Source organism: Magallana gigas, chromosome 9 (genome assembly GCF_963853765.1).
Source record: "Magallana gigas chromosome 9, xbMagGiga1.1, whole genome shotgun sequence".
Lineage (NCBI taxonomy): Eukaryota > Metazoa > Mollusca > Bivalvia > Ostreida > Ostreidae > Magallana > Magallana gigas.
In genome coordinates, this window is record NC_088861.1 from 30,819,791 (window position 1) to 30,844,684 (window position 24,894).

The 24,894-nt window shown below is 32.7% G+C and overlaps 2 protein-coding genes across 5 annotated transcripts; one reads left to right on the forward strand and one right to left on the reverse strand.

The window, feature by feature from the left end:
- Window positions 1–558: 558 nt before the first annotated feature.
- Window positions 559–13,902, reverse strand: LOC117691431 (tyrosine--tRNA ligase, cytoplasmic-like). Of its 2 annotated transcripts, none has more exons than XM_066071084.1 (14): window positions 13,749–13,902; window positions 9,280–9,378; window positions 8,619–8,765; window positions 7,987–8,162; window positions 7,467–7,596; window positions 6,745–6,825; window positions 6,469–6,520; window positions 5,956–6,138; window positions 5,377–5,462; window positions 3,717–3,849; window positions 3,274–3,371; window positions 2,466–2,659; window positions 1,972–2,110; window positions 559–1,361 (listed from the first exon to the last, which is right to left on the reverse strand). In XM_066071084.1, the coding sequence occupies exons 2-14, from the start codon at window positions 9,370–9,372 to the stop codon at window positions 1,251–1,253; spliced, it is 1,623 nt and encodes a 540-aa protein (XP_065927156.1). In that variant the 5' UTR covers window positions 9,373–9,378; window positions 13,749–13,902; the 3' UTR covers window positions 559–1,250. The 2 variants fall into 2 exon arrangements, with proteins under 2 accessions (XP_065927156.1, XP_065927157.1); XM_066071085.1 differs by lacking the exon at window positions 13,749–13,902 and adding an exon at window positions 9,528–9,672.
- A 39-nt stretch (window positions 13,903–13,941) lies between these two features.
- On the forward strand, window positions 13,942–24,799 carry LOC105336603 (1-acyl-sn-glycerol-3-phosphate acyltransferase delta). Of its 3 annotated transcripts, none has more exons than XM_066071100.1 (9): window positions 13,942–14,086; window positions 15,173–15,355; window positions 16,147–16,316; window positions 17,006–17,173; window positions 20,103–20,256; window positions 20,650–20,749; window positions 21,338–21,413; window positions 22,536–22,734; window positions 23,130–24,799. In XM_066071100.1, exons 2-9 carry the CDS (start codon window positions 15,187–15,189, stop codon window positions 23,219–23,221), a joined length of 1,128 nt encoding a protein of 375 aa, XP_065927172.1. In that variant the 5' UTR covers window positions 13,942–14,086; window positions 15,173–15,186; the 3' UTR covers window positions 23,222–24,799. The 3 variants fall into 3 exon arrangements, with proteins under 3 accessions (XP_065927172.1, XP_065927171.1, XP_065927174.1); XM_066071099.1 differs by having other exon boundaries at window positions 14,004–14,090; window positions 15,175–15,355; XM_066071102.1 differs by having other exon boundaries at window positions 14,081–14,193; window positions 15,175–15,355.
- Window positions 24,800–24,894: the final 95 nt, after the last annotated feature.

Consider the following 24,894-nt stretch of genomic DNA (forward strand, 5'->3'; position numbering starts at 1 on the left):
CAACCCTGCTGTAAAAATTTAAACGTCTTTTGTTATTCAATAATGTATTAAACAAATATTTTTAATTGAAGATACATGAAATTTTAATATCAATATACTGTCAATTTCATAACTTAAGCAAATTCTTAATTTCGCGATCGACCGTGTTGCATCAAACTGCATGAATATGAGTAAGTGAATGCCAATTTTTTTAAACATAATTTCATTTTGTTTACATCTGTTCGAAAAATTAAAGCAATAATCTAAAATTAAATGAAATTGACGCAAGTTTATGTGGAGAAAAAATTCTCACGTTCGTTTAGGAATCTGTTAATAAAATACTAAAATTCAAATATCATACAGAATATTTTTAATACATGTAATTGATCATAATGTGCATGAACAGTTTTATTCGCATATTTTGTAAAATGTTGGCGACATTGATATTTCATCCTTTGATTACTTGAAGTACTTTCAGCTGATTGTATAACAAATTTTCTATAAGATTTCTCTCTTATTTGTTATGAACGTATATAATGAATTGTGGGTGAAACAAAGTTTGTCAATTGAAATTTGTAAAAAAAACAAGTTTTTCAGCTGAATTTATTTACGAGTAAAATATATAACGTCAGGTGCTAGTGATTCAATTCACTCTTCTTTCAAAGTCGGAACGACATCCATAATTAAAACTGCCAACACTTCAAGAACATACACAAGATGTATATATATCCCATTAATGAAGAGAAAACAATGTTTGAACGTCACATACAGGTGGACACATGTTTTATTAAAAATCAATAAAATCATCGAATATCATTTTATCTCAAAATAGCTTGACAAAATTTATTTTCAACGTATGACCATTTATCAGGTGCATGAACTTTCTTGCGAAGTAAAAAAAAATACATTGTACATGTATTACATAGGGCATTAAAAATACCTACTGAGCATGACAAAATAATACATGTAATACTTGTTTTATAAAGAAAGTTTGTTTCTTCATGAAAGCAAAATATTCATGGGTAAATTTCCTCCAGAAAACATTCAAGGGTCTCTCATTTCACATTCTGATTCAATAATAAATCAAACTCCAATCCCCCTACCTTAAAAAAAATACATGAGTAGAACTGAAAATGAAAATGTCTGGTGTAAAAAAAAATCCCCCATGGATAGAATATGTCTTGAAGAACTGGTTTCTGTCAGTCAGAAACAATAAATAATGGAGCACTTTTTCCAGATATTAATTTGAGTCTATATTCAGGCTTGTTCCGTCACTTTATCGGTACGCACTTTAGACTGCTGGCTGTAACGTTCCCTAGCTTGGTCTTCATTACATTGCCTTGCCATTCTGCTATACTTTTCTCATTCACTCTCAAATCCACCTGCAATAGACGTTCAAACTTTAAAAATTACCTAGAATTTTTACATAATTTTTATACAAATATTTACATCTATCAAGTATGATTCCCTCTATTTCTTCCATAAACTAATAGTTAATTCATAGCTTTAGAGAAACACGCCCGTTTATGGATTGGTCGAAATCTACAGCGGCTGAAACTGACAGGAATGAAGTCGACACTCCCTGTTTATCAATTGGTGACGTAAGAAAAATCACGGTTTGCACGAAATAATCATGATGATGTCTGACTCTGTCTCAAAGGAGACAATTTGGCTGTTTCTTTTAGCTAATGTACTTATACAGCAATTTAGTGTATTTTACTTACTTTTTAAAATCAATTTATTAATTGGTTAAAAGATAAACTAAATATAAACAATCGAATGCTTTCTTTGATGATTCATGCGGGTGCTGAAGGTAAAGATCACTGCAAATTAATTCCCATAACTCGCATCTTTTTTCTGCAATGTCGCTACCTTCATGTCCCACGTGAATCACCAAAAAAACCATTTTATAGTTTAAATAAATACTAAATGGTTTGACAGATGCACACAATAGACACCCTGCTACCTCATCACTGGTATATTGTAACACACCTGTAGTTTCTCCCAGATTTTCTTCTTGGGTTTGAGTTCCTCCTCTGGTTTTCCCTCCTCATGTCCCTCAAACATCACTCTGTCCCCTGGAGTGCTACCTAGAGGGGGGTCTAGGGGTTCCACGGCCCGGGGGTCATCTCTACAATGCAGAGACAGAGAACTTTACTCTAAAGTTAAAGCTTATGCACATTACAGTAAACCACATGTGGTTGCACACTTAAGGTGAATTCATGTTAACCGGAAGGTTAGTTTTCTTTTCTGTAGTCTTCAAAGTGGTTAACATATAACAATAAGTAATTATTCTATATCTTTAATTATACAGGTATCAAATCACTTTTTCTCCTTGCAACTATATACTAAAAAAATTCATAATAACCGGAACTCAGGCACATGAAATGACTTACACTGACTGAGGCACACATAAAATGACTTACACTGACTGAGGCACACATGAAATAACTCACACTGACTGAGGCACACATGAAATGACTTACACTGAGGCACACATGAGCATGGCCTGTGACACCACGCCCCTCATCTTGACAGCCTTCAGGTTACACAGGAACACCCCCATTCTGTTCTGTAGATCCTCCATGGGGTAGAGCCCCGCCAATCCACTAACCACGGTCCGCGGTTCACCCTCCCCCACGTCAACTGTTTCCACGTACAGTGACTCAGCGTCAGGGTGCTACAAAGAAATTAAAAGATTTAGTTAATATTCTTTATTAAGTACATAGGTCATTTTACTTTTAGTTGCTGTTGTAGAATACTTACTAGTATGTAAACTGGTAAAATCTTAAGGGATGGTTATGAAGCTCTTTAGGAATACGAAATATATCATAATGATGCAAATTTCTTATGCTTAAGTGTATGCAGTTAACGTTCTTTGGAGTAATTGAACTCGATTTATGCATTTATTGTGGAGTAATCTAACCAGATTCTTTTTAAAAACACATCACTGTACAAACTGGTTATTTTAAAGAAAACTTCTTTAGCAGTTGGGTTTTAGAGAAATTCAAACTTTCATTAAAAATCTATATCTTTAATGTATATCACTGCAATTACAGAAAACACAATCAAAAACATGTTACCTTCAAAATCAAAAATATAAGTAATTGGCATGAACAATACACAACAGATGGCTACCAACAAATCTTTCATGTTCCTGTAAACCAACTATTATACGCGATGACTTCATTTCGCGATGTACCTCAAAATGAAGTGGTTTGCGGCGACTAATTTCGCGACCAAGTATTTTTTTTTTCGAACTCGAATTAAGGTTGGTTTACAGTGTTTCCTCACCTTTTTGACGTCCAATATTTTGCCGACTCGTAGATCTAACAGAGAGGGAACCAGTTCATCAGAGCCGCCCGCTTCACCTCCCTGCTGACCGGGCTTCTCTAAAATAAGGATAAAGGTAGTATTAGAAACCAGTTTAGAAATCATATGATATCAGCAGTTTTAATAACAATTTTGTATCCCTAGATACTGCACTGATTAAATTATAGATATATTTGAACAGGGATAATATAATTCAGATTTTCTTCATTAAATTGATAATTTTTATGAACTTTTTCATTTTTCTAAGAGGACCAACCAATTCATGATCATTATGAAAAAGAAAAGAAAAATTCAATCTCTTTCTGTTGTTAAAATTTATTTGGAATTTTTAAACTTAAAAATATGTACTCTTTATATTGTACTTGACTATAAGCATGCGTTTTAAAATAAGTTATTTCCCTTACTTTTCTTCTCCACTGGGTAAGCCTGGGCCACTAGTTTTTTGTTCTCTGCCGATTCAAACTCTTTCCTGATTGGTTCCAGCAGCTCATTTAAATATCTCTCCACGGAGGCCTTAAGATCCCCTGGATGTACCTCCTGTTATAAACAACAAAATTTAAAATTCTTATAATTTATCCATGTACATTGTATATACATGCATACATATTACAAAACATTATGCCACCCAGGAAAATCAGCATATGATATCACATGTGCGAAATTCACATTTTAAGGACAGACGACACGTTCCTCAATTTTATATAACTTTTTCCAGGAGTTTGTTGATGGTTTACTACTATTTTGACAAGCTTTCTTGCAAAAAATTAGGGTACCTTTAGTTACGAGGCATATCTGCAAAATACTAGAGTATGCAATTTCCTGTATAATCTTCTTGAAATTACACTTGAATTGCTGATATAAAAATAAATACATATACAGCACAGCAAAATTCACTATATTGGAACTCTATCTCGGCCGGGGCGGGGCTTTGAACTCACAACCTCTAGAACCTATCAGGCTTGGGGTAATGCTAAATGTAATGGTAATGCATTGCAATGCCTTACATGTTTTCAAAGTAATGCTAATAATGTGTAATGCCACAAAATTAGCGTTATAAGTATCTACGGTATATTTAGTTTTTAATAACCGCAACGTTATTCCATAATTTGTTTTCTGTTATATATGCATGTACTTCTGTGTGTCTATTTCATACCTGACATTGAACCACGTCAAATGTCTATATATCAATTTACTTATGTTATATGTTCATATAATGCCACAAGATGATTAAATATTGAGCAAATAAAGAATGAATCTTGTATAAGTCATTGAATTTGAACCTGATGCTGAACATGAACCTGTAGATATGTTAAAGAGTGTTTTATATTTGAAACATTTGCAAAAACTCTTTATTAAGCTTTAATTTTTAAAAACAAAGTAATGGTAACGATAATGCATGACTTAACTCATGTAATGATAATGTAATGCATTACTTCAAAAAAATTAGGTAATGGTAATCATTTATGATAATTTAGTGCCCAAATTCATGAAGTAATGGTTATGCAGTGCATTACTTTACAATGTAATTCACCCCAAGCCTGGAACCTATACGCTTCTGGCAGTGAGTGGCCACGGTTCTAATCACTCGGCCATCTAGACAGGTAACCACATCCAACCAAATTGTAATCATTTTAAAAAATAATCATAAAATTAATATTTTTAATTGGAACTCTTTATTACAAGTAGAAACAAAAAAAATTCTTGAGGAACGTGTCTTCTGACCTTAAATGTTGAAAATTCTGATGATTCTACACATCAAATTAAAGTTGAACTTCGACTTCTTGAACACAAATATCTTGAATACAATGGATATCTATATTAGCAGTGATTTGTAATTCACAACCACTTATTTTTTAAGTATTTTAACCTCAATATCTCTTATCTCAAATACTCGAATATCTTGAAGATTTTAAACAGTCCCATCAAGTTCAGATAACGAAGTTTAACTTTAGTTTTATAAGTCACTGTGATAATTTTATTATACACATATCTATGTCTATCATGTCTGCAATAAAGATAATTTGTCAAAAAAAAGAAAAAAGTCTGGTATGTTTTAACTGTTACCTCTTTTGCAAATGCCTGCTCTAGTTCATCATAAGTTGCATACATGGAGTCGCCTCCAAACTCAGGCACTCTCTTTACAAGGAAACCTACAAGAAGTAATGGGATTAAGATGGCTTTCTACAGCAAGATACTAGAAACAACAAAGCGGACTATTTCATAATATCAGTAAATACTTCTGTTTTTCTTTCAACCAAATGCTTGGCTTGCAATTAAATAATGACATAATAAAAACACACTAGGTGATGAATATCTCTCTATTATGAACGTTAGGCATTTTCTTGAGTCCGCAACAAATTAACTGCTGAAAAAATACTCAGTAAATGTTAACACTTACAAACTTAAAGGGAAAGTTTTCAATACCATAAAAAGTGATTTTTTGAAAAAGTTAAGGTTCATATTTGTTAAAAAAATATTAGCTTGGTTTATTATTATTCCTATCTACTCTTTCTAACATTATTTTACATTTGTACATTAATTAATCTTTTAGTTTCGTTCTTCATGGTTTGTCAGAAATAACACACATGCCTGCAGCTGGCAGTGCTTAAAAAACAAACTGCAAAATATTTATGACCCCCTTACCCTCTTTCCCTCGGAGTGGGAACAGCACGTGCTGACAGAAGGACAGGACGCCATTGTCTTTCACATTGCCAGGCTCACAGAAAGCCTTCTTCAGCTTCTTCTTCAGAGCAGAGGGGGAATCTAATAAATCAATCTTGGAATCCTCCACCGACGAACTCATTTTGTCTCCAGTCAAACCTGGAACTGTTTAAAAGAATTCAAAATAAACGTCATTCTAAAATATTTCAATTTGTATATTTTTTTTTATAAAAAAAAAAATCAAAGTCACCTACTGTAGATTTTTGAGTGTGGTGTTTACATGTAAATGACTGAATATATAAAGGGACTTCATCATTTTGAAAATAGGACATATTGTTGACATTTTGAAATATTAACGTTAAATGATGTTTAATATAAAAATATTAAGTTGACTTGTGCTTCCTAGTCTGTGAAAAAGATAAAACTGGTGTTCCAATATCCTTGTTCGTTAATTGGAATTACCATAGTATTTTTAATTTAACATGGAATATTTACCCATGGGGTTCATGAGGTGAATTCTCTTTGTATAACCCAAATGGGGGAGATACTAGAAAGAACAGAACCAAAGAACATTTTAATATTCATGTATCAGTACAGTGTATCAAGAATTCTTAATTGGGAGTTCTTAACTTTTTTAGATCAATGTCATTTGCCAATAAAATTATAATTTGAGCAAGTTAAAATAAATTTCAAATGATGAAAGAAACATGAAATCTTAACAACAGTATTGGATATAAAATTTTAATATATAGATAATTCTTTGGAAAGTACCTTTTCAGCAAATGTGAAAATTTTTCTCTGATCGACACCACCAAACTGAGCATCCACTTTTAAATATTCTTCATCCAAAGCCTAGAACAAAGAACTAATAATCAGAAAAAGTTAGCTTGCAGATCACCAAATAGCATATCGGCACGTTATCTATCCCCCCCCCCCCCCCCCCCAACTCTTAATTGATAAAGTAAAGTATTACTAAATAAAATATTTAAATTCATGTATAGACCAAATTGTTACTTTTCAACTTTTACAACTACATAAAAAATTACATCTTTATTTTAGCTTTAATAAATACACTCAGACTGTACATTTCAGTAAAAAACAGTGTTATGAAAATAGGTAATTCTAAATTCCAAAGTAAGGAGAACATATACATGTATGACCTAAAATACAGAATTTTACTTCACATTCATCATGTTCACATACCCATAAAATATTTATTTGTAAACAGATTTACCAAATTGATATGGATTTAAAAAATGCCCCCTAACCTAACTAATAATATATATATAACCAAAGGAATCAAATTTTTATTATAGTACATGATTCCCACTCAACTGAAACTGAAATAAATATTTGCATGTTAATGTAAACCACTATGGTCTGGGGAGATTCATATCAATTGAACAGTCATGTAGATCTGTACAAAGGGGCTGTACCTGAAGTGGTCGGTTAGGAAGAGTACCAGTGCATGTACCTGTATATTGTTACCGTACCTGGAGCCCTGGGTACAGGAGACCACTCAGCAGGGGATTCCCCACCTGCTTGACCACCTCGGCACCCGCTTTCTTGGCATCGTGTTCCGTAACCATTGACGACAGCCGGTAAACATCCAGAGTGTACTCTCTGCCAATCAGAAAAATTCACATTGCAAGTCCCGCCCACTTGTCTATCCATACAGTCTACACGTGCATAACAGTTCTGTTTCTACAGCTCAGAAATACTGATAATCATTACTGAGATATTCCATGCTGAAGTAAAGTACATTTGTACAATACATCACATAGACTTAAAGGTCAGAATCAACAATTCAGGTCAGATTCAGATTGAATCTGAAAAATTTTGAAGATGTGATTAATACTAAACAGAATTTCCAAATATAGTAGACATTTGCTGCTCAACATTATTAAATTGTTTAGTTTTATTGTTCATGATGTATATAAGAGATTTCACTGAGAATTGTTTATAACAAGAAACACAGTAAATCAGAAAACAGGTGTAAATGGCTGCTCTCACTTGCTGAGCTGGTAGTCTGATCCTTTGACAAACTTGAGTTTCTCCAGGGGAACTCCTATAGATTTGAGCATGGCTTTGATCGCTCTCTCGTAATACTGAACTCGCAAAGCCAGGAGGTCCCAGGGGGCCTTCATGTTGTCTAGATAAGCATGTAAATCCGCAAACAGAATGGTCACCTGATGGAAAAGATAAAGGTACCACATGAAGTTGGATATATTTATTGATTACAACAAATCAATGGGGATATACTATCCATGTTTAGATGTGTTGGTCACCAAGACCACTGAGTGTTACATGTAATATAAAGGCATTAATCTGAGAGAGATTTTAAAGGACTGTTTTTACATACTACCAAAATGGTAACTGAGAGATAAATCCAACAAAAAACCCTGAAAGGTTTAAAAAAGTGAGTGAAAAAACTTATCAATGTGGGCAGTGCAAATGACATTACATGTATCATGCTAGTTATGTAATTCAAACAATACAAGAGACAAAATATAAGTTTTTGGAAAACACGAATTGTTACAATTGAGCTAGATTTCTATGGTAAAGGACCTGAGTTCAAACCCAAAAGAGGCAATATCTGTTTCTGTTAACATTCAATTAGCACCTCCTTGGTTCCTTGAATGTACCTCACATCCTGCCCTGAGGAAGTCGGCTATCTTGGACATAGGAACAAAGTAGGCCACATGTGGCTTCCCGGTGGTGGCGGTCCCCCAGTACACCTTGACATCTCGCTCCTTCAGAATTGTCTTTAGTTTGTCCTCACCGATTATTTCCTACAATATAAAAAAATAGAATACATTAAAAAAGAGCACCAAAGGAGATTTGGTAATGGTTTAAACTTGTTAAAGAGTCATTAATCACCTATGCCGATGCGATTTAATTAGACAATATGCAATGTTAGCAAATGCACTTCATGTGACAACAAAGTACACAAGACATCACAAAAATGCATCAAGTATTATGTTTGACATTGTTGTCAATATATGATATAAAATTATTAAGAAATACTCTCAAACTATTTCTTCTTTGATTTAAAGAATATTGTTTTCCAGCCATATTTTTGCTCTGGGACATCTTAACATATTGCAGCATTATTTTCAAATGTTATAGTACCGTACACAAAATTTACATGTTCTTGCAATTCCTTCGTGTTATACAAATTTAATTCTAACATGTCTAACTTCTTCTTAATTCATCATGATAAAAAATCAAAGTATATTTTTTATGGCAAGAAAATTAAGTCCAAATTCGTTCCCCCCTTTTTCGTGTATTCCTACTTCATCCTACCTGAAGGTTCCTCTTTATGAGATTCAGTTTCTCCTCTGGTGAAACAGAGATTGACACAGACTCCATCTTATTTGACAAATCCTTCACATCCATGTCTTACTGCCAAAAAATAAAAAAATAAAATAAAAATTGAGTAAAATCAAACTGAACAGAAACCACACTGACAAACAGGCATCAATTTAAAACCTAAAACATAAGGCGTATATTGAGTGTTTTTTTTTTTTTTAAATACTTTTTAAAAAACTTACTGCTTGGTTTGTTGACTTCAATTATTTTTTTGTTTTTTACAAATCTATATTAAGGAATTTTGTCATCCATTTATCAAAGCTGACATTTTAAAAATCTAATACCAAATATCTATTTCAGCTTACTGGTCTACTAGCTGACTTAATATATTGTAATTTATAAACTTGCTTTTCTTCCTGTTTGTGAAATAATAACAACATGTGCCCCTCAGGGCAAAATGTGTCTGTGCCATCAAATAATGATACGCAATACATGTACTAACAAACATCATCTACGTGCACCTGGACTTATGCATCTACTTACCAGTACATTAATTACAACATACGGTACTAGCATTGTCCATTTACAGTACAATATGACACTTTGTGTATTACTGTTGTATTAGTAATTCATATTAAGTTAATTAGAGTGATGAATTAATTGGCATCAAGTCAATATGACTGCATGGCAGGCATTCAAAATTATTTACATTTACATGCAGTTATAAAATGTATGTACATAATAACATTCATACATTTTGAAATGTAGCATGTAAGGTCTGTACACATATCTATAGCATCAAAATAAATTCTAGATGGTCATCATATTAAACTACTTCCATTAATTGTCATGTATAACACAATAATTATATCAACATTTCCTTGTACATAATATATTGTATTGTCTATTCCAAGATATTTATGCAGCACATTTGGACGATTTTAATAAAATTACACATAATCATGTACACATTAAGAAGTATAAAAGGCTATTAAGTAATAAATAATTCAATGAAACCTCTATTGCATAAAGAGGTATAGCGCCTTTTCCCATTATTTCGCCTACACCTGTGTTTGGACGGAAATTACCTGTTACTAAAAATAGCTTCAGGTACCTCGCTGTCGCAATATGATTTTTGAAACTTGGATACACTGTACTGATTTTATAACGGTGTCTGTAACAATTGATTTGTCTTAAATTTGGGAAACTTTGTGTATAACAGTAGTTGATATTCTGAACCGTGATAAGTTCAAGCAAAGCAATGGATCTAAATGTAAATAGAGTACATGTACAGTGTTAGTGAAGAGAACTGTTTATATTGTACGTGTGTACTTATACATGTCATACTCAGATTGAATTAAACAGAATAATTTTTTTTAAAAACCAGAAGATTAGATACGTGTAACTTAATCTCTCTATTCTGTTTATGTTTCAATTTAAGTAAAAAAAAATTACTACTTAGTGGATTTGCTCCAATGACCACAAAATCAAAAAGACCTACGGCTCCGCGTTACCACTAGGCCACGCATCTAACATTTTCAACAGATGCATTTTCAATATATATGGCTATAAATATGATTGTACATGTATTAGAAAAACATTAATTGAAATATTTGACTAATTTTCAGTACGATGACCATGTTAAACCAAAACTAATTAAATGTAAACATGTACTACAATACCTGTAGAACATAATTCTAATCGGATGTCTTTGGTTTAGAGTGGTTCAAATTGTCAAATATCCAATTTTTTATTGTATACTGACTATTTTCCTGTATCTCCCTAACAAAACCTGAATATTTTAATGATGTCGTGTAAGATAATTAAGACTCTTAGAGCATGTATTTTGCGTTTCTTTGGATATATATTTAAACTAAATATTGTATAATATTGAAAAACGTCTGATGTTTGCAAAAGGCTATATTTCAGGCCAAATTGTATATTAAGTGCGCTATACCTCTTTGGTTCATGTAGATGACCCAGATATATTACTTTGTTTAATTTCTAATATTATAAGTACAATGTAGTTAGTTTATAGTATACTCCCATTTCTTATAAATTGGACTGTTAATAGGGCATTGATTCTAATACTATTATCTTTCCACAAAAAATAAAACAGAAAATGATACCGCAGTGACTAGATATTGATACTCAGAACACTGCAGAAGGCATAGGTTTTTTTTTTTTTACCTCTGGTATCAAAAAGTGAATGGCTGTTCGTTCGCCCTAAAACGCGTTCGCCCTTGACGCCGTTCGCCCTAGTTTTCGTTCGCCCTACGTCCGTTCGCCCTTGACGCCGTTCGCACTGGGTCCGTTCGCCTTAATTTTATATAGGATTAATTTATTTATATATTTCTGTGTATTCTGGTGAATTTAAACATTTTGAAAGATAGATATATAATTAATGAAAACAATACCACCCTTTCCACTTCTACATAATAATCATCATTTGACTGACGGTGACATTATATTGTTACGAAAACTTGTTAATTGAATTATTTTATTTTTTTAATGTTACTATATTTTATGTTGTTTTCCCTTGGACTGAAACGTCACATTTTCATTGGTTTAAACATAGCACGTGATTGCCTCATATATCTCTATATTTGTTCTGTGAGAATTAATATTAGGCAATATGGCCGTCATTGGTCGACGCTTCGCTTACACATTTCGACATTTCATAGTATTTAACTGCAGAGAAAAGGGAGAAATCATTTAAAATTGAATAGCAACAAAACATTGTAAGTAAACATGGGTGAAGCAAAGATTTTTAAAAAGTATTTGAAATGTGAGATTGAAAATTTTGAAGAGTTTAAATGAGTTAAATTGGACGAGATGTTAGGCATCTTGTACATGGCTGTGCCATGATCATCGCTATTTGTGAATAAATATGTCGCTTAATAGTTCTCGGGAAAACAAAACACTTATTAGGTTAGTTACTGACTCACTACGGAAATATATTGGGTTGATCAATCTCATAGACGGCTCGGCTTCGCCTCGCCATCTATGAGATTGATCAACCCAATATATTTCCGTAGTGAGTCAGTAACTAACCTAATAAGTAATATTCCTCTGTTTGTATTTTCTGTTTATTTTGTAATTATTTTCAAATTTACCTCATAATATAACCATATCATAATTATGAAGTAAGATGTCGTCCGGCAACTCTGGTTCAGCGTTTAGTGATCTAAAAAATATACAAGAGCTCGGAATTCTCTAATGAATAAGCTATTGACATTACGTTATGTACACATAATAGATGAACATTTACTGTTATGGGGGGGGGGGGGGATGATTCTTTGACAAATACTCAAAACGCTGAAATTTTCCAAGACGGTACGGAGAGTTGCTTTTAAACTTTCACTACAATCAATAAATAGGCTAGATAAATTGATAAAATAAATAAGTGAATACTCACATACTAACTTATTTAATTTTTTTAATACAAGTTTTCCTACAATTAAAGTTCTCTATGTTAATTTTTTTTGTTATACCTATCCTATCGATTTATCAAGGAATTTTAGTCAAATATAAATATAGTATATTATTAATATGTAACTGTATTTAATTAGAGCATAACATAAGACAGTGGATTTTATTGTGGATTTAACACTTTATAAGTTTATACTGGTACTAGTATCTATTAACAAAACTTAATAATTCCTCTCAGTATTTATTGATTTTTCACTTATTTTTTTTATTTTTTTTGGGGGGGGGGGGGGGTAAGTAATAAATCCTACACAAATAATTTTGATTTACTTTTATATTTCTTACATACCAGTATTGCATAGGCGGTGCTGCCAACCTTCACAAGCATCACAGCATGTTGTTTAGGTCTTACTTCTCTGCAACATGAGATGCACGGGGGGTTGACCTCTGCCATGGTTGACAGTAGTTTGATACAGTTTCATGTTCCATCTCCGTATATATCTCATTTAGAAATCAAAGGATTGTGTTTTAAAAGTAAATTCTTCAAAGATAGAATAGGTGATAATCATCTGCTGAGCTTCTGAATGACCCAATTAAAGTCTCAAATTCTTTAATTGTTTAAAAAAACACCAAGCGAATCATTATAAAAACAAGAAGACGGTTATCGACAATTTACGGCAATAAATCTAACAATTATACCAATTACGTCTTTTTTTTTTATGAAAGAAAAACATAGAATATACGAATAATTAATAAAAGTTAACAAGTTTTAAGTTAAAAGTTAATAAAATAACTTATAATATACTTTATTTATAAACAAGGAGCGAACGAGGTTTAAGGCGAACGAGAATTTGGGCGAACGGTAATAAGAGCGAACGGACGTAGAGCGAACGGACTAAGGCGAACATGTAGATAGGGCGAACGCACCCGATACCTCAAAAAGTCAAATTGAATAAAATACAACATTAATCAAAATAAAATCTTTTGTTCTATATACTTTGGAAGGCCTTAATTGAAAAAATTCAGAACTTTACCTTTGCTGTTTCAAAAATGTTTCAAAGTGCCCAGAAAGTTGAAAATATTACTGAAATATGGTATGTTGACAAGGTTTCATCATCCCGACCCACGTTATTGAGCAAAACCAGATTTCGATATGTCGTAAAAAGCTTTACTCTTACTATAGATTAAATGAAGATCAAATAAATCGAACAATGAATTGTTGTAGATTATATATTCAGAACTTTTAGAAAAGTGCATTTTATTTTAATTTTTACTGTAGTTTAGATTCATGAGTTATTTGATATGTTTTACGACAACCAGAAGTAAACAAGATCGCTTCAAAGTCCAATGCCAAATCCTGGAGGATAAAATTATAGGTAATATTACATGGGCCTTGCATAAAGGATGTTTAGATTTTCGACAAAGCTAGCACATTTTCAAATAAAGAAAAATCTTTAATTTATAGAATTTCCAATAAACGTAAGTGCAATCTTTTTTCGTCTTTTCCATGGATACAGTATGCGATACATGCGTAGTAACGTAAAGAAAGTATAGAAACTGTTTACTCTTATAATGGCTAGACTACGCTCAAATATGTAGAACATAAATTCATAATCAAATAACTATGGACCATTTCATTTATAATAGTTTGTTCAGCTGTGGCGTAGTCATGAGGCTAAGAGAGAAAGGGGAGCATAATAAATATAATTGTACTAAATAGCACACGACTTGAAGGGCCAGGGGTGGGGGTGGCACTAAAGATAAAGCTTTACTGGGGTGCGACTAGTTCTCGCCGAGTACCATATCTCGCCAGTACATTGTGACATCATTTTTCGTCTATAATTTTATGTGTTGTTAAAATGATGTCACAATGTACTGGCGAGATATGGTACTCGGCGAGAACTGGTCGCACGCCAGTATAGTATAAAATAGCAAAAGGAATGCATATTGTAAAATGCGCTATGCGCCTGGCTGGTATTCCAAAAAATGTTAAGGCAATAAAGTTAGCTGGGAAAAAAATTACATCAATTCTTGGCAAGATTCACATTAGGCTGAAATTTTTGTACTGAGTACTTAGTAATGTGAGTCTGATATGTCTCATCTGAATCTTAGATCCATTCCACACATGCATAACGAGAACAAAGATTATACATGTATGCATACTTCTCAAATTTTTTTTTAGCTAGTTGCTATGTGAACAACCTAATTCAGTACTCTTTGAGGGGAGAAATCATGGTTTTTACTATTTAATAAATTTCAATTTATGTTACTATGTAAAAATGCATGAATTCCTATATTTTATGTTTTAATTTCTTCAATCCTTTTATCAATCAATCGTTAATTAATATTCTTTTTAGTGGGACCAAATACAGTTTAATATTAAATAAATTAATGTAGATTTTTGCTGGATTCTCAAATTTGTTTTCTCCCTGAAATATTTGCTGTGTTAATATTTTACAGGGGCTGTACACCATGGAGAACTGGAAGAGCTGGCCTATCTGGTTCCTGTTGTTTGCCTATGTGTTCTTTGTCAGTACGCTCTTCCTGAACTTTCTACAGCTTCTGAGCCTCATCATTTGGCCATTTGACAAAACCCTGTACAGGAAAGTCAACTACTACCTGGCGTATGCCTCGTGGTGTCGTAAGTACATTGGTTACATACATCTAACTTGTGTAGCGCAACCGAGCCTGCGGTCTTGTTTTTCCACTATTGTCTATAAAATATGATCCATTTCTTTTCTCCTTTAATTTTCTTTGGTAGCTTAAAATATAAGTCTATTTACAAATTTATTCTGTTTTCACATATTAACAATTTACACAAACATAGGTCACTTTCTAACTCTGACTCTCGATTTACTCCCTCACTCATGCTTTCACCCATATATACATATACATACATGCTAGTATCCAGCAACTTCTTGGTAGCTGCTGGTCAATGATTACATAATGTACATATACACAATTTTATTGACAAACAAACCACTCTCTACACTTGTTTGAAGTCCCTGCATTGTTCTCAAGGAGATAACATATGAGGATTCAGCTCAATGCAGTATGCACATATGTCAATGCTTCAAACAGGAATTCAGTTTTAGTTTACTATAGATAATAATGTTTTCTTGGTTAAATTTTTCAAATTTTCAGTTTAATTTCATCACAGTTATTTAGTTATAGTGAAAGTTTAATTTAAGTTTGACATACTATGAAAATGTCTCTCTACGGGAACAGTCTACATATATTAACAATATTATTAGTATGATTAATAACTATTAGTACTGAGTTGTAGTGCGAGTAGAGCGAGTGCTAGCGAGCGTTCGCCATTATCCATTTTGCAGACATAAGACATCTTGGCGAGCACTTGCGAGCGGCCGCTCTACTGAACAAGCCGCCGGACTTTTTAAAATATCGTTGGATTTATTTTTGTTGGGTCAGAGTTCACAAGTGTTGGACAATGGTGGGCAGGGTGTGAGTGTGTGTTACACATGGATCCCGAGGAAAGGAGGCACCTGGCCCGAGAACACATGATGGTCATTATGAACCACAAGTACGAGATTGACTGGCTCATGGCCTGGATCCTGGCCGAGAGAATCCGGATGCTGGGGGTGAGGACTAGATTTTGTAATACACTCCATGCATGGCTACTGTGATTATTGATTGCTGCCAATTATGTAATACAATGTGTAATACACTCTGTAGCTATAATCCGGATGCTGGGGGTGAGGACTAGATTTTGTAATACACTCCATGGTTACTGTGATTATTGATTGCTGCCAATCATGTAATACACTGTGTAGGTATAATTGCATTGAATGATGTTATACACTTCATAGTTGTAGTTTTTGGTACCTAATCAATTATGTGATAAATTTGTAATTAAAATTTTGCCATCTTAAGTCAATTTCTGTATGTTGTACTCACAGGGTATAAATGGAAGTTTACTTACAAGATAGATACATACGTGAGAATTGCTAGCTGAGATTGGATGTTTAACAGTCAAATGAATGTACATGTACATAGAAATTTAGCTGGAGATTCAATCACAATTATATCATGATATTTTTTTTTTAAAAATTTCTTTATTTTAGAATTTCTTTTTATTTACAATTCACATTTGGGAAAAGGTATTTATCAAATGATTGCCTCATATGCTCAATTTTTAATCATAAAACCCACAAAACCTGTAAAAAGGCAGATAAAGTTGATTGAGAAATGACTAATCTGTAAGAGTTCTCTTTTGTCATGTGGTTGTTCTCACTTAATTAACCAAGATTTTGAAATGATGTGATTTTAGACAACAAAGATCTATGGGAAGAAAGTCCTCCAGCTGATTCCTCTGATTGGCTGGGCCTGGTGGTTCACAGAGTCGCTGTTCCTGAAGAGGGACTGGACCAAGGATAAACAGATTATCCAGGAGGGAGTCCGGACAGCCGTGGAGTATCCAGACAACTACTGGGTCACTGTAAGAACAACAACTGGGTCACTGTAAGAACTACTACTGGGTCACTAGGTCACTGTAAGAACAACAACTGGGTCACTGTAAGAACAACTACTGGGTCACTGTAAGAGCAACTACTTGGTCACTGTAAGAACAACTACTGGGTCACTGTAAAAACAACAACTGGGTCACTGTAAGAACAACTACTGGGTCATTGTAAGATCAACTACTGGGTCATGTAAAAACTACTACTTGGTCATTGTAAGAACAACTACTAGGTCACTGTAAGAACAACTACTGGGTCACTGTAAGAACATCTACTGGGTCACTGTAAAAACTACTACAGGTTCACTGAGAACTACTACTGGGTCACTAGGTAACTGTAAGAACAACTACTGGGTCACTATAAAAACTACTACTGGTCAGGGTTGGCAAAAAAGCGGGAAATACTCATATTACCCAGGACGGTGGGAAATACTGGTACTGTAAAACGAGAAAATTTGGCGCATACTTATTTTAGCGCAAATGCAAGTGCCAGTAGATTTGCGCAATTATATTTTAGCGCATGCATCTTTTCTTTAAAAAAGAAAACAAAAAATGTTGTTGTTTGATAAAAGATCACGCCCAAAATTTAGTTCTGTGTTCACTCAAGCACGTGAACACAACGACTTTGATTTCTATCTCGCATGCACGGTAAACTGTCGTTGAGAACAATACACTTACTTTTGTGTAAATCGTCAGTAGATAGATATGAAAACTTCATTTATTGGCGATGATGTGTAATTTTTGTTGGTAAACAAATTTGAGTTATCCGACTTTGAATTTAACCTGTCGACTTAGATAACACTAGAAGAGTCCCGAAACTAAAAGTGAAATCAAATGCTACATTTACCATGAGTTTCAATCACCATGAGAGAATCTTTTTCACAGTAATTTTACATAAAAAAACACAAAAATTGGTATCGTCTTGTTATCTTTATATCCACTAATCAGAGATCAATAAAATTATGATCAATCATGTATTGTCAGCGTTAACGAACGCAACGCTTAATCACATTTTCACCTCGAGACGCTAAATGGAAATGGCATGGGGAGAAGCCCAATTTTCAAGGTGCTAATGAGAGATATTAAAAAGCAATTAAAACTGAATTAATCAATCCATGTTTAGGCACTTATTCTGATAACCCTTAACGTTTACCCGTGGAATTGTTTAAACAAACAGAACCGACAGCATCTGATATTTAAATTAACACTTCAATATAGCCTTAAAAATTGACTGACGTTATTGTTTTGCAACTTGAAGAAATTTAATACATATAAAAAATCGTTGGTGCACTATTAATTTTAGCGCTCAGAGGTAGTTGCGCCAAAGGCGCTAAAATTTGTAGTGCGCCATATTTTCTCGTTTTACAGTAATTCCCGGGAATTACTGGTATTTCCCGGGAAATACTGGGACATAAAGTACAACTACATATTATAGTACTTCATACTTAGACATTAGTCTTAATCAAATCTGTAGGGATGTAGACAATAGTACACCTTGTCAGCTTTTTGACATTTTATAATGTTCTTTGATTTTAACAAGTTTGACTGCCCAGTAATGCATTGGTTATCTTCTTATGAATACTCAACATGGTTCATTCATTGACAAGATTGTTATTTGTTTTTAAGACTAGTCAGGTATAGGTGAATCTATACAGTTATCATAAACATAATATGAAAAGTTCCATTTTCTGTTTATTTGGTGAATGTGAAAATGGTGCAAGAAAATTGAATGTGAAAAATAAAGTGTGACTGGGTCACTACCTTAGTATGCAACACACCTAAGAAGAAGCCAATCAGCCCCACTCATAGTATATATCTCCCCAAAACAGGAGCACAAAACTGTCAAGTGTCATTTATTATAACAACATGTGTGATTATTTAATTGTTACTTGTAACACTTACAGTAATTATAACAGTTTATTTTGTGCTTTGAATTATAAATCTGTAACACAGAAAACTTGAAGTTCAAAAAGCTGGACTAAAATTTGTACTTTAGCAGCTATAGAAGTCTTTGGGAATAGGTGATTGGTGAATTTAAGATTCATAAACTGGCAGTGAAATGGGAAAGTGGGATAAATTGGTTTTTGATGCTTATTGTTAATATCTTTTATCATAAACATATGTTTTGCATTGAAAAAATTAAAGAAATAAAGATTATAAATTTGTATTTCCCAGTATTTCCCAGATTAGTGAAAAACAGTAGTATTGACCGTGACGGGAAATACCGGTATTTACCACCGGTAATTCCCAGCACTGGTATTTCCCGGCCAACCCTGCTACTGGTTCACTGAGAACTACTACTGGGTCACTAGGTAACTGTAAGAACAACTACTGGGTCACTGTAAAAACTACTACTGGGTCACTGAGAACTACTACTGGGTCACTAGGTCACTGTAAGAACTACTACTTGGTCACTGTTAGAGCTATTATTGATCTTTACAAAGAAATATAACAAACTTGAAATTATTGATAACATTTGGGTATGAAGTGTTATCTAAATGTTAGAGGACTTATTGGTGTGTTATTGATGTGGAAAGCTTGATGAACCCCATTCTGTTTGAAGTTCTTGATCAATCATAGTTTCATAGATGCAATCACATGTAGAATGAAGTACGTACACTGAATGTAAATGAGGCCAAACATATGATGGTTTTGTTAAACATTGCTTCAATTAGTCAAATGAAGCAGCATTGATCACTTTTATTGTAATATTGAAAAACACTCAATTTGAAGTTTTAGAAAATATGAAATTAAACAGATTTATTTCCCTTTTCAAGTATTGCAATTGAAAAAATGAAATTCCTTTCTGTGTTATACATGTATATTGAAATTGAAACTTTTGGCCATAGAATCGAATGATAAATTTATCCTTGCCTAAAATTATAATTGACCATTTTCTTTTTGCTAGCTTTTACTGTTCCCTGAAGGAACCAGACTGACAAACCAGAAACTGGAAAACAGCCACATTGTGGCCAAAGAGAAAGGCTACCCAATAATGAAGCACCACCTGCTGCCCAGACCAAAGGGGTTTGCCTACTCCATTCAGGAACTCAAAGGAAAATGTAGGAAAATAATACTGTAGATTCCAATTTATTATTAATAAATGCAAGATATATTTCCATGTAAAATTTTGAGAGGCACACCTCATAAATTTTAAAATCTCGCTTTTAATTTTTTTGATAAATGTAAACTACATGAAACATACTATGATAAAAATATGGCATTCGCGATTTTATATTCTCACTATTTTATGGAAAACACGGGAATCGCAATTGCATAAAACAAGGAATATACAGCACATGGAATTTAACAGAATTTTTATTGAATGGGTACAGTATTTCTTTACATGTATAATTCGGGGATGAAGGAAGGGACTATAGAAATCCGTAATCCTTTTATATACCTATCACACTTGATGATTAGATTACTGACGTTTTTTTACCCTTTTTTTATAGTAAATGCGGTGTATGATGCTACAGTTGTGTTTGATGACGGCTACCCCTCTCTGATGGATGTACTTCATGGCAAGAAGATCATGAGTAGAATCCGAGCCAGGTATGTCATACAATTGATCTTCAGATACTGTTGACTCTTTATTATAGGTGATTCAACAGTTTTTTATCAAATCGCAAGAAAATGATATTAACAAAATTAAAATTATTTCTCAGTACATATGTATAACATGAATAAATACAACTGAAGGATTTTAAATTAGTATATCATCTTACATACTTTGGAATTATTAAATTTTGTAGTGGCTCAATTATCATGGAATTCGTGGGTACCTCTAATCCACTAATTAACATCCTCGACGAATTAATAAATTAGGGTAATAAAGTCATATTTCAGTTATAGGTTTAAGAGAATACACAAAATTACGTCCTCACAAATCTGTAAAATTTTAGCAGTCCACGAAAATTGGCCCCTACAAAATTTAATGATTCCACAGTAATATCGACAATTTTTTGCGATATATAACTATACTCATTTTATGTCTAACAGTATTTATCATTGACAAAACCTTTTACCATGATATCATTAGGGAGAGTTTATTCTTGAATCTCTAGTAAATTGAATGTATGTTTCATCAGTTACCTTTGAATTTAAATCGATTAATATCCGTGATCTTCCTGAATGCTGTAGGAGGTATGAGGTCAAAGATTTGCCGGACTCTGAGGAGGAGTTGTCCGAATGGCTGAGGAATTTGTTTAAAGAAAAGGTATTTACATGTACAGTCAAACTTGTATTAAGCAGTCACCTGCCGGAGGCACCCAAAGTGACCTCTTAACAGAGGTGACCTTTGAATAGAGACTTGTGAATTTGCCAACATCAAATCCATTTTTAGAACGATTATTCAGTTTTATTTCAATTATATACTTGATATTTAGCATAATGTATCAAAATGATAGATAAAGTAATTGATTTGATGTTTTTATAGTATCTATTATATTTACAAATAAGTAGAAATACATTAAAATGCATTGTGCCTGCAATTTTTATATTTCTTTAAATTATTCAAAAAAGTCATTACGTGGTAAAACCTTGTCACCGACATTTTCACAACTACAACACTAATACTATTTTCATGAGTACCGTATATATAGAAAACAAACACTTTTAATACAAATCAACAATTACATTTTTAACCGACCGTATCTGAACTCAAAATCATATTATTAAATCAAGCAATTTTCTCTTGCCTCGCCGCGGACATTTTTGACACCTGTATAGCATTCATGTTTATAAAACAAACATATTGTTAATACTTGTTTAAACAATTCACTTGATTCCCATTCGTATCTGATCTGCCAATTATGTATTATAAATACATCGATTAATTTGGTTTCTCTCGCCTCAAGCGTATAATTATTGTTTACATTTATACCCGACATTCGGAAGCCATGTTTAAAATCCCCGGGTGTAAATCATGTGACCGGCCAAGATTGCCGCCTAATGCATGTCGACTGTACAGTTTCGGATCAAAATACGATGACCGCTGACCGCGTGAGACAGGTGACCGCTTTTTAGAGGGCAATTATATAGGATTTTTCATCGGGAGGAAATAAAATAACCGCATACGAAAGGTGACTGCTTAATAGGGGTGACCGCTACGGCAGTTTTGACTGTATATTAATAATAGAATTACTTACAATAATATTATAAAATTATAATTATGAAATTACAAAATGTGTTTTGTCAATGCTAGCATCTCAGACAGTGTTTTCGTAGACAATGTGTAAGTCCTGTGGATGACACCATATCCTCTAGCTTCAAAAAGAAATAAATTCTATTAGAATATTGATATGAAAATAAACCATTTATCCATTTACTTGGTTTGTAGGATGATGTAGTTGAAAAGTTTTACCAAACCAAAGAATTAGACAGACCAGGATTTCGAATACCAAAACGCTACAATGACCTAGTCATGCATATATTCTGGATCATTGTGACTCTTGTGCCATTGCTGTTTTACCTAGTCAATGTTTTATTCTATGGAAGTCTTCTTCATAAAGCTGTGATAGTCTTAGTCTTTGTTTTAGGTAAGTCCTAATAAAAGGAAAGATGTTGCTTTTTTTATTAGTCCCCTACCGGTTTTCACCGGTAGGGGACGTGTATTGCTTATGCAATACTCTCAGAATGCTTGTTTTCATTTGCCATTTTTTTTCTTCAGTTTTTAAAAAAATTTTACCCCAACCAATATGGAAATTTTGGCAATACCTAATATGTTTATTAAAAGAAAAAACATTGCAAAAAACCTAGTAACCATCTAATATATTACTAAAACTTTATATGATAATCCTCAGAGTTGAATCTTGTACATGAAACAGTACATGCATTTGATTTTTGATAGAAAAATTGAAACACGTGATATTCACCTAGTACATGTATGCTTTATTTGTGTAAATTATCACTGGAATTGTTTGTTTTCTTTCAGTAAATTTATTAGCCAAATTTATGATTGGATTCACTCAGCTAGAGAAAGGCTCAGCGTATGGAAAAGTTATCACCAAAAAGAAGGCGGAATAGAGAAGGTGGGAGCCAGCTACGAGAAGAAGAGAGTTCAACACAGGCTACCATGTCCCCCTTTTACATGTTAACCTTTAGAATGGATTATTTTGCTTAGTGCCTCTTATTTATACCAAATACCTGCCAATTTACATACCACAGATACTTGTTAATGCTTTGTTTAGCAGGGTGTTTATTCAAGAATATTCCTCAAACGTACAGTACCAGTTCTACAAATGTACATTACAAATTTTTTTTTTTTTAATTTTATGAATGAAAAGATATAGTTATAAATATCTATATCAAAGGCTGTTTTTAATATTTTTTGTATCTATTGCAGTCACTTTTTATTTTTAGAATATGATATTTAGTTTGGTAGTTTATCCAACATAAAAATCATAATAAATAAACATGACACATGGTTATCCCTGATTTAAGGATCACATTTAATTTAACAGCTACCTTAGTTGATTGAGTATGACGTACGTTTGGGAAAATTTTAATCTGTAAACTCTTTTAACCTAGGTTATATGAGTTTAGAATATCCAGGGTAACTTCAGTTAAATATAGTTATAGCCAAGTCGTTGGGACCAGTGGATTTACATGTACTTCTTTGTATCATTCTGTAATTCGGCATATCCGCTTAACAAATTCATAATACCAGTAATCGATAAACAATAAAGCGAATTTGTTATATTCATGTTATCTTCCAAAGACTACAATTTAATGCTAAATAAAAATACATTCTTTGAATCATTTGATTGTTAACTGAAGGATGTGTGTGGAAATAAATTCATTCAAACTATTTTGTCAATTAGTATTGCTTACTTTAATTTGAAAATATTTAGAAATTTGTTACAAAGGTTTGAAACTGTGCTATTTTTCACCTCTATGGCTGTAACAAGACTCAAAATCAATTTGTTATAACTGTAAATTTTGCTATTTCCGAATTTGTTATAATCTTTAAATTTTGCAAGGATTTGTTAAGAATTTTGCTGGAGACTCAACAAAACTTCACTGTATATCCGATATTTTGCTTTATCTGTGTTCACAGTAATTAAAATTTAAAGAGTTTTAATTACTATATTGAGTATTAAATTCATTTTTTGATTTCAATATTTTTGTCATGTAATCAATGAAATGAAATAATTTGTCCTCAGAACATGAGTAATTAATTATACGTGTATTTGTATTCAGTATAGTAATATTAAGTTGTTGATGCAAATCAATTTTTAAGATAACCAATACATATTATTTTCAATATAAGCTAATTTGTTTGCCAATCAAATAATACATCAAATTGAACTTATTATCACTTCACTGGAGAACTATTAACATGTTAGTTTATATAGGATCCATCAGGAATATATCAATAGTTTATAGAGATTAATTTTAAAAGTGTAACTATTAAGATTATTACTAAAATGTTTTCCTTATTATGTAATGACTTAAAAAAAGTGTGTTGGAAATATCAAATCTTGGTGATTTTTTTTCCAACTTATGTATCCATGTTAATTCCATGTGTATGTATGTCTGTGTGTGATTTTGTATTTAATTTGTGATATTATAATAATACAAATGCTGAGTTGCAAGATTTTACAGTATAGTTTCTTCAATCTCTTATCATATTATAATGTACATATATTGTGGATTCATTAGAATTCGTTGTGACTGAATTTTCGTGGTAATCAAGG

What these genes read in the sequence shown, in the direction of transcription:
- LOC105336603 (XM_066071100.1), top strand. Translation starts at nt 15,187, where the DNA reads ATGGAGAACTGGAAGAGCTGGCCTATCTGGTTCCTGTTGTTTGCCTAT. An exon ending in GGCGTATGCCTCGTGGTGTC is followed by an intron (nt 15,356 to 16,146) that starts GTAAGTACATTG and finishes TTGTTGGGTCAG; the next exon opens with AGTTCACAAGTGTTGGACAA. An exon ending in ATGAGTAGAATCCGAGCCAG is followed by an intron (nt 20,750 to 21,337) that starts GTATGTCATACA and finishes TGAATGCTGTAG; the next exon opens with GAGGTATGAGGTCAAAGATT.
- LOC117691431 (XM_066071084.1), bottom strand. Translation starts at nt 9,372, where the DNA reads ATGGATGTGAAGGATTTGTCAAATAAGATGGAGTCTGTGTCAATCTCT. An exon ending in TCCTCAGGGCAGGATGTGAG is followed by an intron (nt 8,163 to 8,618) that starts GTACATTCAAGG and finishes CTTTTCCATCAG; the next exon opens with GTGACCATTCTGTTTGCGGA. An exon ending in TCAGACTACCAGCTCAGCAA is followed by an intron (nt 7,597 to 7,986) that starts GTGAGAGCAGCC and finishes TCTGATTGGCAG; the next exon opens with AGAGTACACTCTGGATGTTT.